General features: G+C 43.6%; 1 protein-coding gene across 4 annotated transcripts in view; it reads right to left on the bottom strand.

Annotated features, from left to right (window-relative positions):
* TENT4A (terminal nucleotidyltransferase 4A) overlaps window positions 1-11,998 on the bottom strand; it is a 61,029-nt gene extending 49,031 nt beyond the window's left edge. For 2 of the 4 annotated variants that reach the window (XM_005434475.4, XM_014276151.3), the window contains exon 1: window positions 10,759-11,997. In XM_005434475.4, the coding sequence (XP_005434532.3) occupies window positions 10,759-11,903 (1,145 nt within the window). In that variant the 5' untranslated portion in view covers window positions 11,904-11,997. Of the gene's footprint in view, window positions 1-10,758 lie in introns of all 4 variants that reach the window. The other 2 variants (XM_014276150.3, XM_005434476.4) reach the window with 2 other exon arrangements.
* Between the last annotated feature and the right edge of the window lie 3,862 nt (window positions 11,999-15,860).

The following is a 15,860-nucleotide window of genomic DNA, read 5'->3' as shown; positions in this document are numbered from 1 at the left end:
TTGGAATTTAAAATGACAGCTGCCTGGAGTCAAAGTAAGTTCTGGTAAGAAGTCTCTTAAGCCCTTCTCTGACAAAAACCAACACAATTAGTTCACTTAGTTATTACTACATGATCTGCCTTCTCTTGGGTACCCTTTCATGTCTCCGTGAGCCCTAGTGCCTCTGTCTGTCAAGTTTCTTGCTTTCAATGTGCAAGGTTTTCAGGTTTTAATGCACTTAGCAAACCAGTTCTCAAACCTTCTTAACTGACTACTCTTACTTGCTCTTCCCAATTTTCCTTAATTCAACAGCTTCTACTTCTCAGAGAACATCATCTTCCTGGTCTACATCCTTCTGGATAAGAACCAATGCTATCTTCACCATCAGCATATAATGACCCGACCAACTTAATGTAGCCATTTTCAAGCATTTTACCCTTTCGGCTTCCTCCTGAAGATGGTTCTCAAAACCGAAATGCTTTTTTAAAATTTACTGTTACTGTAGTTTAAAGATGTTTTTCTAAACATCTTTGCTAAGACAAGGTTATCAGAAGCAGCTCTGATAAGCACCAAAAAAGCAGCTCTGATATACATAAAACAAGATGCTGTATGCTGCTCAGGACTAATCTCAAGAGTAATTTCTCTACTAGCTATATAATTTGGTGTCTGAAAACACAGATCAAAATGGGATATTCACCCAGCCAATACAGTGATAGTTTTCAGTTAAGTATTTTGCCCACGTACCCTCCATGATCTTCACAAGAACTTAAGTCAGGACTGCAACAGTATCATATTAGGAACAGAATTTCAATTTGCAGCACATAATATACATGCAGATAAGTAACAACTCTTTTTAACAAACAGAACTTCCTTCAACATATAGCACAAGTCAATTTTCTCAATCTCCTTCTGGCTTTTTTGAAGCATTCTGGCTCCAACAGCATCCCAGCACCTAGCTATCCTCTATCACATTTTACAATGCCTATTATACTACTCTCCTAGCAAAGATAGGCATTTTAATTGACTTTTTCACAAGGCAGCTTCACTGTGTTTCTAGAAACATTGGGGAAAAAACTTGGTGAAATAGAACTATACTCTTAACACAAAGTGGAAAAGATTACAAGGCAGGGATGCAAAAGAGAGGCTACTTTTACTTGCTACGCTATTCAGTTTGATAATTTTAACAGCCTGGAGGAACCTACCATTCACTAACACTATTACTGCCAATCACAGTAAACACTGGCTGCTTACAGGTTGAACTATGCAACGGAATTGACGTCTTCTGTTTACCAAAAATTTATCCCTCTTACTGTTTTAGGAAAGGCAGACACATTTCTAGTCTTCAAGTTAAAATAACACTCAGGAGACACTGTCATACTTTTGTAATGTTCTTCCTTAGAAACCTGACTTTAAGGAAATCTACTTTACTCATCATTTACTGTATATACAACTATTATTACATATAAAATTGACTTGTTACTTCAAGGGCTAACTTCAGTGCAGTGAAACAAAATTCTCAACATCAACAAACTAGAAGGTGAATGCAAAGCTACAGAGGCTTTGTTTCCTCAAGTAAGCATCCTGTTTCTTTTCAACATCATGTCTACACTACTAGGCACATAAATTCATTCTAAAGGAACAGATAGAAACATGACAGCATCACTTACACGGAACAACTGATTCTTTTTAAAAACATACTCACTCTAGTAAGTAAATAATATTCTTTTTTAACTGAAAAGTCTAACATATCAGCCAAGAATTCTTATAAAGAACATATGCCACAGTTAAAGCGTGTGGGTGTAAGACTAGGGGTGAGTAGGAAAGGGAGTTAAAGAAATGGGAAGACATAGGCAGCATTTCAACAGAAGTTTTGTTTAAATAAAAGTTTACAAATAATAGAAAACGTTCTTTCAATGAAGCATGAACTCCAAAACATGCCTGAGGACTTCACTGTGCATATTTCAGAAATCTGTTGAATTACAACTACTGCAAAGCACAACTGCATTATCATGGAAATGCAGGTGAAATCTTGTAACAATCAAATGCATTCAGTAGTTGAAATCAGTGTTACAGTTCAAAACTCACAAACACAGTTTAGTGAAATAAAGGAGAATATATATATATGACTGAAAGCAATAGCATATTCTGAGATACAGAATTTTCCCACTGTGATGTAGGATTAAGACATGTGCAGAAGTAGCAAAATTAGAACTATGCCCCAGAAGAGGAAATGAATTTACAATTCTTCTCTTCCCACCCCACTCACAACACCCATCAGGTACCTTTACTTTTTTATACCAGTCCTCCTCACTACCAGTAACACTCAGGTAATCGTACTCTATGCCCCATGCAATGTTCTAGGCTTACAGGTGGCGTATTAGTGCTACATTCACAGACTGTACCGCCACACTAAATCAGTCTCATCTTACTACACGATTCAGACAGCAATTATCTTTGTCACCATAACTGTATAGAAGGCAGCAAACTCAAAAGACTGGCAGAATTGAAAAGTTCTATATATTTGAAAATTTTTATCAGAGCTGTGAAATGTCTTACAGGTAGATACCCTAAATACTAAGCTCAAATAAGAATCAAGCTTACTTTGCAAGTTAGCTAACAAGAGAATGGAAGAAAAAAATACCTTTGTTCTCATCCACAGAACAAAGTAGTTTATTGTACTTTTCCACAAGTGATCATCTTGCTCCTATTTCTTCTCTACGCTTTCTCTCTGCCCTACACTCTTGCAAGTCAGAGCCAGGCCTAATTTTACATTGAATTTCTTGAAAATTTCATTTTACCTCTTAGACACACTTTGACAGTTCACTCACTCAAGAAACTAAGCTTGTTGGACTGATTCATACTGCAAATTTCCAGACTTCAATATAACAGAATTTGTTTGCATTTTGGAAGAGAGAAAGAATTAAAAACTAATCTATTTTTGCAAAGTATGTCAATCCAATAAAACTCAACAAATTACCTTATTAATGGCTGGATGTACTCTGAAAAACCTGCATTATGAAAATCTAGGAAAGAAAATTACACATCTCCAAGTTAATACATAGCAAAACAGATCTGCTACATAAGCTTCTGAACAGCTGTATATTACTCTTGACTGAGGCTGCCGGACTTCAACACAGCACCAAGAAAACATCACACATTTTGTTGCATCAGTGAAGGAGCATACCGTATGTTAAACCTTGGAACTGAATCTGCAAGCTCACTATGCCAATAAATGGAACTGCTAAACACTGAAATTCCTGTCTTAATACTATTCTTTTCCAAATGCCCAAAGATATCAAGCAATTAACATCCCAGACAAGTCAGAAAGGTTGCAACAGCAGAAATACATTAGTGATTAGAGACTAATTATGCCCATGTACATCAGGTATGCATTACACCAGGTCAGCCACTGAACATTTAAGAGAAGCAACTCTCAACATAATCTTGAGCAGCAGAGTAATTCAAAATGTATCCATCAAAGCACCACTAGCAGCAAACCCTGCATATTCCAAGCCAGTCTCTCTGCAAGGCAATAAAAGCTAGAAAAGCCTTTTCTGGATTTAAATACTGCTGCAGTTCACCATATAAAAAGAGGAAGCTTCTCAATTTAAAATCTCAACCAAAAGAATTAGGTGTGTCAAAGACTATTAAAGATACCAAACCAGTTGTTTAACAAAAGCATGCATCACTAATCAGATTTTAGGGAGAAAAGAGCTTCTACTACCTTGTCACAGGATTTCATCAGAAGATGCCTTCAGAAACCCTGAAGTCATGTACGAAGCAGGAAAAGAGGATTGGAAGATTAAGGATATCAAAAAGGATTATGAGTAACAACTTAACAAGATGCAAACCTATGCTTGAGAAAAGATAAACTAGCTCAGGAGCCCAAAAACCTGCTTCTGTTAAGTGAATTAAGTGATCAGAACAGAGAAAGTTAAATGATCACAATGCATGACAAATAAAAAAGCTAGGTTTTTTGGTGGGGTTTTTTGTTTGGTTTCGTTGGGTTTTTTTTATCTCCAGAGGTTTCCTTAATCCCCGACTATGCAGGGAGAATTTGTTCCAAACCAATTTTTTCATAGAAAATACTTCATAGCAAAATCTATTCCTGATAATTTGGTATTCACCAAAAGCAGCACTCACTTGATACTACATTTGTATCAGAAGACCATTAAGCAATCTTTATTTTTTTAATTTAAGTGCATTAGTTTTGACATTCCTAATAGTCAAACTGGTCAAAAGTAGAATCAATGCAACACGTGAATAATTATGACTGTATCCAGATGTCAACATAGCTTTTGTAAATGGAAGTAATGTTTTAAAGAAAACCATTAGGAATTATTTGCAAGAATCTGTGAACCACAAAGGACACCCTGTTACCTACCCGGATTTCCAAATGGCATTTGTTAACGAGCCCACATGTCCTTATGAAGCCCCACAAAGAAACTAAGCTGTCATGGGATAAGAGGGAAGGCCTTCATGTAGGTAACTGTTTTAAGCAGAAAACAAAACAGCTGGAACTCTTAGTTTCCATATTAAAGGAAGGTCACTAGTGAAGCCTCAGGTGCCCTATGCTAGCCAACATCCTCATAAGTGATCTCCAAGGGGACCAACAGTATAGCTGAAAAGTCTGAGGCTGCAAGGTTATCTAGAATAAACCAGCTCAAAAACTGCAGATGGACATTAAAATACAGACTGCACAATGAGGCAGCAAGCAGAATTTGAGATAGGATAAATGTAAGCACAACAGAGGCATAGAAGAAAATTCTATCTTTCTAAAGATGCAATGAGGGGCTCTGCACTGGCTCTAAACACTGAGAATTCAAGATCTTGAAATATGAATTCTGTTAAAAGGTCTGTTCAATACTCAGTAGCCAAAAAGAACAGGCAAGTCCCACGTTAGTAATCGGGAAACAAAGTACAAGATAGAACAAGATAGCTAAAGATGTAGGAATACTGTGACACTATCACACATCTGGTTCATCCAAGTCCCAAAGATAACAACAGAATTATATGGTACACAGAAGTGATAAACATCTAGAGGCAGGAAACAGCTTCAATAGAAGTGGTTAAATAGACAAGAAAACAGACAACTGTCAGGTGATTCAGCTTTTCCCTTCCCTCTTTCAAGTCAGCTGCAAAAAGCACTCATGGACTGCCTCATTAACACACTGAACTATGGCTGGCAGCAAATACAACCCTAGTGACAGCCTCAGGATAAAAAAAACCACCCTGGATCTTTACATAATGCGTAGCTTAACTGAGGAACAACTTGCCACAGGACACTGCTTACCCCCAGAAGCTCACACCAGTTTGAGATGAGACAAATTCATACATAAAATCTACAATAAGCTTAACAATGCACTGCCTGTAGCCCAGAAATATCACCACAGGCTCATGTTGGTATTTGCTTCTTGCAACATTTGGCACTGGTCTCTAATGGTCTAACCCAGTACAGCTGTTTATGTTCTTAGTGCCAATTATCTCTACTGCCAAAACCTAACAACTGTGAAAAGCATCACAAAGCTGATGCCAGGATTAAACTGCTCCAAACATGTCCCATTCTCCTTTACACAGATGTAAGCACCTGTCATGCAAAGTGTTCTCATGTTTTACTACTGTAGCTCAGCCCTTCTGACCTCTAGTACTATGTTCTCTCTCAAGTCTACTACTGCCAAAATATTCCTTTGATTCCATTACTGAAAACATCAGTCTCCAACTCTACACTAGGCATCCACTCTGCAGGGAAACTCTGAGCTTTACGTACTCTAGTCAACTTAGTCGACAGCAAAAAAGAGGTGTTCTGTTCTTTTGACAATTCATCCAGCAGCTACTCTTGAACTCTGCTGCATACCAACCTTTAGGCATGAAAACAATCTGTTCAATCACGTCCTGATGCTCTCTCAAGTCTGTCTCTGGAAATCTACTATGACTAACAGGCAACTACTCACGCCCTCCTCCTTACATATTACAGTATATACTGCCTAGTTCTGCCCTGATCCTAAAGCAGATGAAACGAGAATCGAGTGTACATTGCAAGCACTGCCTGTCTCTTACATTAAGACCTTCACTACAGGTATCCACATAACATTGCAGATAACAGACACTAATGATTCAACAGTAGTGTGGATAAAGCAGAGTCCACTGCGTTGATTCTTTATTAGAAGGTATTATAGCAAGACAGCACTGTTAAACACACAGAGGAGTCAGAATACTATCCTTGGGAATCCCTTAAAGCCCTTACAAGTGCTGGATGCCCCAGTGCAGACAGTAAAGGCTTCAGAGAGTTTCCAAAAATCTGCATTTTCTTCAGCTCAACCAATGTACAAGAAAATAAAAATTTGCAAAAGGGCTGACACTGTGGCATCCCTACACATTAATCTGCATTGTCCAGTTCTGACAGAAGCATAGTAAACAGCAAGGGCTGACAATCATGGAACTAGAGCTATGGAAGGTCCTGAATAAGACACATTTTTAATAGTGCGTTGCATAAAACCCTGTAATTACATTTGTCTCTGTCACCAAAGTTCAACAATGTATCACAAAAGCAAAAAAACACAGTAAGACTGGAACTAGAAACACTTCAGCATACAGGCGAAGAAATAAACAAAACCTAATATAGGCTTAGTATATAGTAACATCACATCTGAGTAGCTACAGAAATTAATCTCTGGACATCACTTGGCACACAGCATCCTTCAGCCGCAAACCGGCAAACACCGAAGCAAGTCTTCTAGGGATGCATCATCATAAACTTACCTTGCTTATGAGAACCCTCCCCAAGTACCTACTACGGTCACCAAACAACGCTGGCCTGAATCTTTCTTCAACCTAAGCAAACATGGAGGTGTCTGCATTCTTGTGCTCTATGACAGAACTTTTATGTCATTATCAAGAGATGGTTAAAAACCAACAGTTATGGAAGGGGGAAAATGCATGCAGTAAATTATCAGGTGCTATGCAACACTAGTTAGTCCAGGCAGAGCACCACTCCAATGTATCATAACACTACTGGTATCCCACTAATCCTCAAGAAGCTAGTTGTGTTGTTTCTGCACAGCACTGTAATGCACCAAGCAGGTACGCCAGATATTTCAGCACTCATTCAACATCCACAGTTTATCTGAATACTTGGTTGAAAGAATTACATAGAACAGACTCATATTGTTTAAAATGCCTTATTTACTTAAATTTGTATTAAGAAGCAGAATAATTAAATCTAATATGATTTTATACTATTTATAAGCTATTAGCTACATAATAAGAGGAAGTGCCCTGCTAACTGTGTACCCAAGCAAAGCAAACCTGGCAGTACAGTCTTTATAGTAAAGTTTAGAATAGCTTGATTCCATATTTTAAAGTAAAATTCCAACTCTTTTTAACTTTCTGGATGCTTAAATTACTCAGATATATTTAAAATACTGACTTTTCGAAAGAGAAGGTATTATTTTGATGTACAAAGAATTGAGACTCTAAGATGCTAGATGCAGTTTAAAACCACTCAAGAGGCTACTTCACAGTAGCAAGAAACCACATGTAGTTTTGAACATCAGTCAACAGCCTGAGCTAACCTCATAATATTAAAGGACACTTAGCTGCATCATATCTAAATCATTTTGTCATCTGTACTCCCAACCTAAACCCAGGCATATATGAATTTATATTGTTGCTATATTAACTGCTCTGCTGAAGCACTGGAATAAATATGGCTTCATTCTCCTCACTCCTTAACTTTCCAAAAAGCTGGAAAAAGATAACACAGGTCAATCTAGGGCATGCTAAAGCGTAGCTGTAGGATGAAATCTAATCAAGCATGGCTATTCACGATTGTGTTTTATGAGGGGGAGAATTTCCTTTACAACACAAAGACTGGCATGTTGCTGTCAGAAGGTGGTCAAAGTGATAGGTATAAGTCCACTGGAAAAAAGGAACATGTACATAGAGCGAAACAAAGAAAGCATTCCTAAACATCACCACACCTACCATCTCAAAGCCACTGAATATGATCCATTTCAAAAAAAACTGTGACAACTTAAACCACTATAGACCATTCTCCAGCTCTGCAAGAGAAACTGGAGGGAGCACAGTAGTATTTCAAAGCATGCATGCATTTCATCAGAAGTACTACTGCAGCCTGGGAGAGGGCAACCAGAGCTTACCCTTAGTCTGTTACTGAAAGGCAATACAATAACACTGTGAGCTGCTGCATGTCACTTGGAAATTTCAGCACGTTGTAGAAAAATGTTCTGCAGAGAACAACATGCATGGTAAAGTAAGCTTTAACATTCATGCACAATATGAGCACAAGAGTATCCAGGATCAAGTTGTCCCTCCTATAATCCACGTCCAAAGCAGACTGCAACTGCAGATTTTAAGGATCACATTTTGACAGTTGCATATACCAGTTTGACACCACTGAAGATGCTCTGTCCATAGACCATCAAAGTTATGGAAGTGATGCTTCAAGACCGGGCTGACAGTTCCAAATAACAAAAGGCAACAGATCAGCAACATAAGGGATCCAGAAGAAAATACTGTAGGGATCTGTTCCCACCCCAGTCTTTCCAGTGCATTTTTACCTGAACAGCAAATAATACACTAGCCTGTCCTCAGGAAAATTAAGTTAAACTCACCAGTAGTCAGGAATTACTGCAGAAGATAAACACCTAAAGCCACTCCCATCAGGCGACTATTTTTGTTATTTCAATCACAGAAATACTTCATCAAAAAATTCTAACACAAAACAGAAAACTGTTTTAGAATACACGCTTGTCCAAGACTCACCTTGGGTAACAGAACTCAAAGTTTAAGGCAGAAACTGCTTCTCATATATAATTCTATGGTTCCAACCTCCATGCTCTCCTTCAGCACTAGTTCCCTGCTACTTTAAGGAAAAAAGCTGGAACTATGGGATCACACATGCTGTAGTTACTGGTGTCCCATTCCTAGCATCAGGTCTCACTGCAGTTACACAGAACATTGACAGAAGATCAGGAAACACGGCTTCCACTTTCAAAGACATTTAGCCAAGAACTTGTCATTAACACATCAGCAAAAGAACAACCTGTATTATGTAACTGAATAGTGCAACTGAAGCTTGGCTAAACAATTTTCTTGTCTATGCATTCTCTATGAACTTGTACTTGAAGAGTGGCACAACCTTTATTGAAGGAAAGGCAAACCAAACAGGTAGAAGATGAAAATCGGCGTAGGTGCTACGTAACAGCTAGAGGACGGAACCTACAGAGGACGGAACCTACAGTGCCTGGATTTGATCCCCAGGTTTGCCACAGACTTACTGGGTGACCTCAGGCAACTCCCTCTCCTGCCTGACTGGAGATCTACCTCAGTATCACTGACTTGTCTTGCACAAATTGTTAACTCTGTTCTACTGCATCTCTATAGAAATAAAACCAAGAAATTCAGACTATTTTTAAGATACTACTGGAATTCTAGACAGACATCTTATAAGTACAGAACTCAAAGCTCCTAGCATACAACATATCTTAAACATCCAAATCTTAGCTTTCTGTAAGCAATTCTCATTTTCAGTGTCAGTCTGGAATTAAAAAGCAGTAGTCACAAGCCTCGTCCTCCTTAGGAGGGGCTACGGTGTGCAAAAACAAAAATTTTCAAAACATCTTTTAATACTTTTGGATGACTTCAAAGTACTCAATGGCTGGCGGTATCACGCAAAACAGAAGAGACCATCCTTAAATTAAATCTCTCAAACTTCTCCAGCTCTAAAAGTGTACCCTGTTATCTTTATCTCTTTCCCTCTACAATTATGCAGTGCCTTTACTCCACAAGCATCCAAGAGCCTTGGATTTTAGGAGTTCCAAGAAACTATTTTTGAAATGACATCAGAAATCTGCTACGATCAATCAATGCAGCTAACACTTTTCCCATGAATAACCTTAACATTAGAAAGCAACATTTCCCCTTGACTGAGTGAAATTTGACAGCTGAAATACAGGAATTTCATGGAGCACCCACAGGTGCTTTGCTCAAGTTCAGTCCCTTGTACATACCAACTGGACCAAAATGAATACTCAGCCTTACTTTACTGATGACCCATTTGTATGAGAAAGTTACAGCCACAGAGCAGGATAAGCTTCATAATAGTGTTCTCTTTAGAAAACCAAGATTTCAGTTCAGATTACTGGCTGGCTCAATCTTGTTTAGAGCTCAAACACTTCCCTCAAAGATGTTCTAAGACCACACTGACTTTCGTGCTTCTTTCAGCCAGAACCGGGCACTTCCCTTTCAACTGATGTTCTTAATGCTCCCCAAAGTAACTAGTCTGCTAGAGCCTAAGCAGAGGTATTTGAAAATTAGCGCATTTTCTTTGAGCTCCTTCCTAACTGAAGCCTTTTACTTCCCCCCTACCATCCAAACTGACCACTAAGAGCTTTGACAAGCATCCCCCCTCCATCTTTGCTTTAATTACTGTAGGTGCCATTTGATAGCTGCCTGACAACTTCAACTCTCGGCCCACATGGCAAGGCCTAACCCCCTGTACCTATGGGTTCCCAGGCCCTGCACGCATCACTGCTTGAGCCGGGAGCCACCCGGCCAGCACAGACAAGGTGTTTTACAGAAGACCGCGGTTTCGTGTCGTGCCATCCCTACCAACCAACCCCGCTGCACAATCAGCTCCAGAGGAGTTTGTGTGACCCCCACCCACCGCCCCCGTGCCCAGAGCGGCCGCAGGAGAGGCTGCCGAGGCCCCCCCGTTCCTCTCGGGCTGCAGCAGCCCCAGGGGCCCCGGCTGCTCACCCCTGCACGCCCGGGCTGTATTTTCTGGTCTTCCAGGGTGTGCCGGGGCTTTGCAGTGCTGGCTGAGGCGGCTGCCGCTGCTGGTGGGGGGAGTTGTTGATGGCGACGCCCCGGCTGCCGGAGAGCAGGTAATTCATCCCATAGGTACTGGCTTTATTCTCCCGTTTCCTACGGCCCGGGTGGTACTGGTGCTGCTGGGGAGACGCCGGCGGCGGCGGGTGGGGGCTGCGCGCCAGGTGCGACGGCTGGTGGTGCCCGTTCACACCGTTCACTTTGTTCTCGTGGAAGTTAAAAAACTCCCCGGGTCCGGCCCCGCTGCCCAGCAGCCCGGGAGGAGCCACCGCCGCCGCCCGGGGGCCGCAGGAGGAAGAGGAGGAGCCGCCGCCTCCGCCGCCGCTGCACGATCCCGAGGAGGAGAAGCCGGGGCTCTCGGTGCCGGACTCCACCGACGAGCAGGAGGACGAGGAAGACACGGAAGGCGACTTCTGCAGCCGCCGCCCCCCCTCGCCGCCGCCGTTCACTGCCGCGGGGCCGCCGGCGGCGGCGGGCACCAGTCCGGTCAGCAGGGCCGGAGGGGAAGGCGAAGGCGACGGCGGCGAGGAAGAGGAGCAGCAGGCACCGCCGCCGGGCGCCCCGAGCCGCACGCAGCTGTGGCCGCGGGGCGGGGAGGCGGCCGAGTCCAGCGCCGGGGAGTTAAGGCAGAGGTAGTGCGGGAAGCTGGCGCCGCCCCGGCCCCCCACGCCCTGCGAGGTCTCCCAGATCTGCATCCACAGCGCATTCGCGGGGCCTTTCTGCTCGGGCTGGATCCAGGCCACGCGGGGATCCATCCACGCCCGCCCGCCTCCGACCCTCACGGCCCGGCCAGAGCGCCGCGCCGCCGCCCCGCTCACCGCCCGCCGCGCACTCCCTCGCCTCAGCGCGCCGGGCCCGGCAGCGGCGCTAGACGCGGGCCGGGAGCAGAGGCATGTGTCGCGGCTCGGAGGGAGAGCGACCGGAGGCGGGGAGCTGAGCCGGGCGAGGCGAGCGCGCCTCAGGAGGAGCGGAGGCGGCGCAAACTGTACCCGGCCCGGCGCTGCCCGGAGCGCTCCCCTCGCCGTTTCCAATGTGGCGTCCCCCTCACCAGGGCCAGAACCGGCACTGCGCATGCCCCGCAGATTTTAAACCTTCACTGGAGACGGCCGCCCTGGCAACCGCACATGCGCGCTGGCGAACCCGGGGGGAGGGGCCAGGCCCGCCGAGACCGGGGGGAGGGGGAGGGGGAAGGACGTTGCGAAGGCTTCCCCCGCTCCGGTGCGCTCGCCCTCCTGCGCGTGCGCGCTCGGGGGGCGTCGGGAGGGTTCGGAAGGCGTCGGGTGGGAGGCGGGGCCCGGCGTGCAGCGCGCCTGCGCGGCCCCGCCCCCGCCGCGCCCCGCCCTCCCTCCTCTGGGCAGGGCCGCGCCGGGTCCGGGCGCCGCCGGGCAGGGGGCCGCGCTGGCAGCGGTCTGTGCGAGGCCGCGGCGGCCGGAGAACGGGGCAGGGCACGCAGGGTAGGGTAGGGCAGGGCAGCGCAGCAATCAGCCGCGGCCCAGCGGCGGTTCTCCGCTAGCGCTGCGTTGTCTCCTCCGTGCCGGGGCTTATCCCTTTGGAGAGGTGTAGCCCTGCCCCCACAAAAATAAAAGGGTGAACTCGGGACTAACTGAGATGAGAAGTGAGTGCAGGCGGACCTGCTTCTGGAGGGGCTGAGCGGGGCTGGGCCGACCCCTGAGGGGGAGGGCGGCCCTCCCCAGAAGTGCGCAGGTTGTGCGGGCAGGCGGAAGCACACGATTCCTAAGCAAGGGGAGGGGGTGGGGGCTCCGCTCGGCTTTCTAACTCCGGGGGAGCACCGTGAAACACTATCGTTTCCACTGGATCCTTAGGTTGTTATTGGGCTGGACTCTGAAGGCGTTGGTGCCAGTTCCAGGGGTTGTCTCTGTAATGGATGCGTTTCATGTGCAGCGATCACTGGGTAAAATGCATGTGGCTGTTGGAGTGTGAGCCACTGCAGATACACGGGGCTTGTTCTGTGCTCTAAAGATTGGCTTTAACGGCCAGCCTTCCAGAATGATGCTCCTAACCGTTCTCTTTCAAATCCAATGATTTGGCCTTTTCCTTGAGCAGCTGCATCACATGTATGGATCAAGCGTCCTCTCCCCAAGTCTCCAGGAATCACCAGTCAGTTGGATACAGCCTTTACCTGACTGCAGAACAGCAGAGGGAAGGGTCGTACATGCATAATGACATGACGAATACTATTAGAATCCCAGTGACAACAGCCCTCCAGTGCAGCTGCATGTTACATCTTAGGTGATCTAACAATATACTGCCTCAGAAGCAGGAGAAGGAGAGGTCCTACTCTCCATAATCCTGCTGTCTCCTTCCCAACTCCCTTGCACAAGCCCTGATACTGATCAAGTGAGCCAATTTAACTTACTAATTCAGAAGAAAACTCACTAGGAATAAAAGCAAGAGTTTTCAGCCATTCATTTTGAATGAGCTCACTTTGTGACCAGAGCTGACACTAAGGAGGGGGTGGAGAGAGGATGAAAGAACAGGACTGTCATTTGTTAGCAGAGGGCAGTTGTATTTGATGCAGCTGTATTCTCTAACTATACCCTCAGACCAGAGCAAGAGAAACTGATTTGAGGGTGACAGCCAAACATTTATTGTTGGAAGTAATTTAGAAAGAGCAAGTCATTCATTTGTTTTTGTTGAGAAACAGATCTGTTTTCAGGAATAACAGCCAAACTATGCATAAAAGTACACAATAAACTAACCAAAACCATACCACATGAAAAAGCACTTAAGATTGTCTCATGGAAAAACACGTTCACCAGAATTTCCATGTGATGAAACCAAAGCACCCTTCTAAATGGTGTCATCTACTAGGTATACGGATCTTTGGCAAAGGTTTCAGCTGCTTGAGTTAGTGATTGCAGTCCTTGGGTTCAGAGTTCATCTTCCCAAAGAATTCTGGATATTTTTGTTTTGGTTTTAATTGAACTTGAATGGAGACAAATAAAGAGGACCCTCAAGTCTGTTCTTTTTATAGAAATGCCCTAAGAAATAAACCACAGAATTATACTGTCTCTTTCTTCTTTTAGCCCTAAATACTTTGCATTCTTGCCTCTATGAGGACCCAGGTTCAGCAAGGAGACACGAGGATGGGCAGTATTTCTGCAAGCCTAGCCAGTGTGGTATGCTGGTGGTTGGAATGATTGCTTTGTAGATCCACTTTGAAGTACTAAGGAGGCTGTAGAGCCCAGATCTCAACCTTTTTAGTTCCGTGCTCTCACTTTTCACACAACAGGTGAAGATCACATCTTAATCACACACATAAAAATCTTAATAAAGAAGTACTGATCAGAGGGTTGTGGGGTTGGTGGATTGTGGGATTTTTTTTTTTGGGGGGGCGGGGGTAGGGATAAAAAAGACACAAGTACCAATCTTGTAGAGGCAATTCCAAGCTCTGCAGTTTCATGACCTTTTTTATTTCCTTCCCTGCCCTGCTACCATCTATTAAAAGTCAGAGCTTTCAAGAGGGCCTGATTTCTCACGTTGCTGAAATTACCTCCAACTTCATTTTGAGGTCCAGCTGGTAGGGACCGCTGCACTGTAAGAGGCAATAACTCAAAAGCAGCTTTTGTCTGAGCAGAGACACGGTATTGCTGAGACTCTCATCAGTGGCAACACTGTCTTGGAAGGGGTCAGGCTCTTTCCTGAAGCAGCTACACTCTTCTCAGAAGGGGTTTCCTCTCACTGACTTAGACTGTGTTCCTGTAGACAGAATTTCTGAAGCTACAATGGTGCTTTGTCAGTTCTCTCTATGAGATCAAGGCAGCAAATACCACGAGTGAAATAGAGAGCATGGGACGGAAGTTTTGGGCACAGCTTACTCAGTGGTCAACATTTTAAGACAGGAGAAGGAAGTCTCCTCTGAGAAATCTATAAGCAATGGTTGGTTAATAGGCCAGTTGACTCATGTATCCCATGACAATTCATCAAAGCTTGCTGCAAGTCTCTGGAATGTCTCTGCAGGAAAGGAGACATTACATGTTACCTTTGTAAGTGTGTATAATATGAAGGAATAACACACAATGGCCTGTTGTAGCACAAGGACAAGAAAAAATGTGGTCTTCTAAAATCAGCTCTTACACTCTGTTTCTAGCATCCCTATTAAGAAATCTAAACAAAGTTTGTTTCTAATCTTGTCTCCTTAAAGTGAGAATTTCCCTCTAGAGGTAGTGAGAATTTCCTTTGCAAGGATTGATTTTTAAAAAGACTGGTTGATTTCAATTCAGTTGTCTTTTACTGAATGAAACCACTCACTGAACGTAAGACTCAGAAAGTCAATATAGTTTTGATCATTAAAAAAATTTGCTTTCTTTTTGAAAGAGCTTCCTTCCCACTGGTGAACTTGTGAGGATGCAGACAATGAAAAGATCCTCACCTCAGGAGACACAATGCCTTGTTTGCCGTGGGGAAGTTCAAATGCTTGATTCATATCATTAACATCATATAAAAATGCCTCATACTAGCATTGTCTGTCTTATGGCGGTAAGGCGATGTCTTTGTATCTTTTTTCATTACTTCACTTTCTTAAAGGTAACATTTAACTTTGAAGTTACAGAACTAATGACTAACAATCTATATTGTTATATTGTATATATATTGTTATCTCATTGCTTCTGAGGTCATTTAATTAATGTGTTATAAATTGTTTTAATCTGGCTGCTTGTCACAGAGAACACAGCCACAGCTCCCTTGTGGATGAAGATTATAATTCAGTTTCAACTTCAGGCAAACACCTCTTTAATTTGGCAACAGTGACAGTGCTGGAGTCTTTGGTAACCTTGTAGTTGGTGACCTGATGACTGCAATTCCAGCTCTGTGAATACATCACACGTTTTGGTAAATAATGGTAATTGAGTTGAATTGAGTGTTGCCCAATGGTTGCTATTATTCTTTTTTTTTTTTTTTTTAATGAACCCTCTGAACTCATTAATGCACATAAAGGCAGATAGTGTCTCATATCTTTAATATGCCTCAGTTTACACCCCTGGAAACAATGAGACGCAAATACAGCA

The sequence above is a fragment of the Falco cherrug genome, chromosome 3, assembly GCF_023634085.1.
Source record: "Falco cherrug isolate bFalChe1 chromosome 3, bFalChe1.pri, whole genome shotgun sequence".
NCBI lineage: Eukaryota > Metazoa > Chordata > Aves > Falconiformes > Falconidae > Falco > Falco cherrug.
Note: the sequence above shows the minus strand (reverse complement) of the source record. Positions and strands in the feature narration are given on the sequence as shown.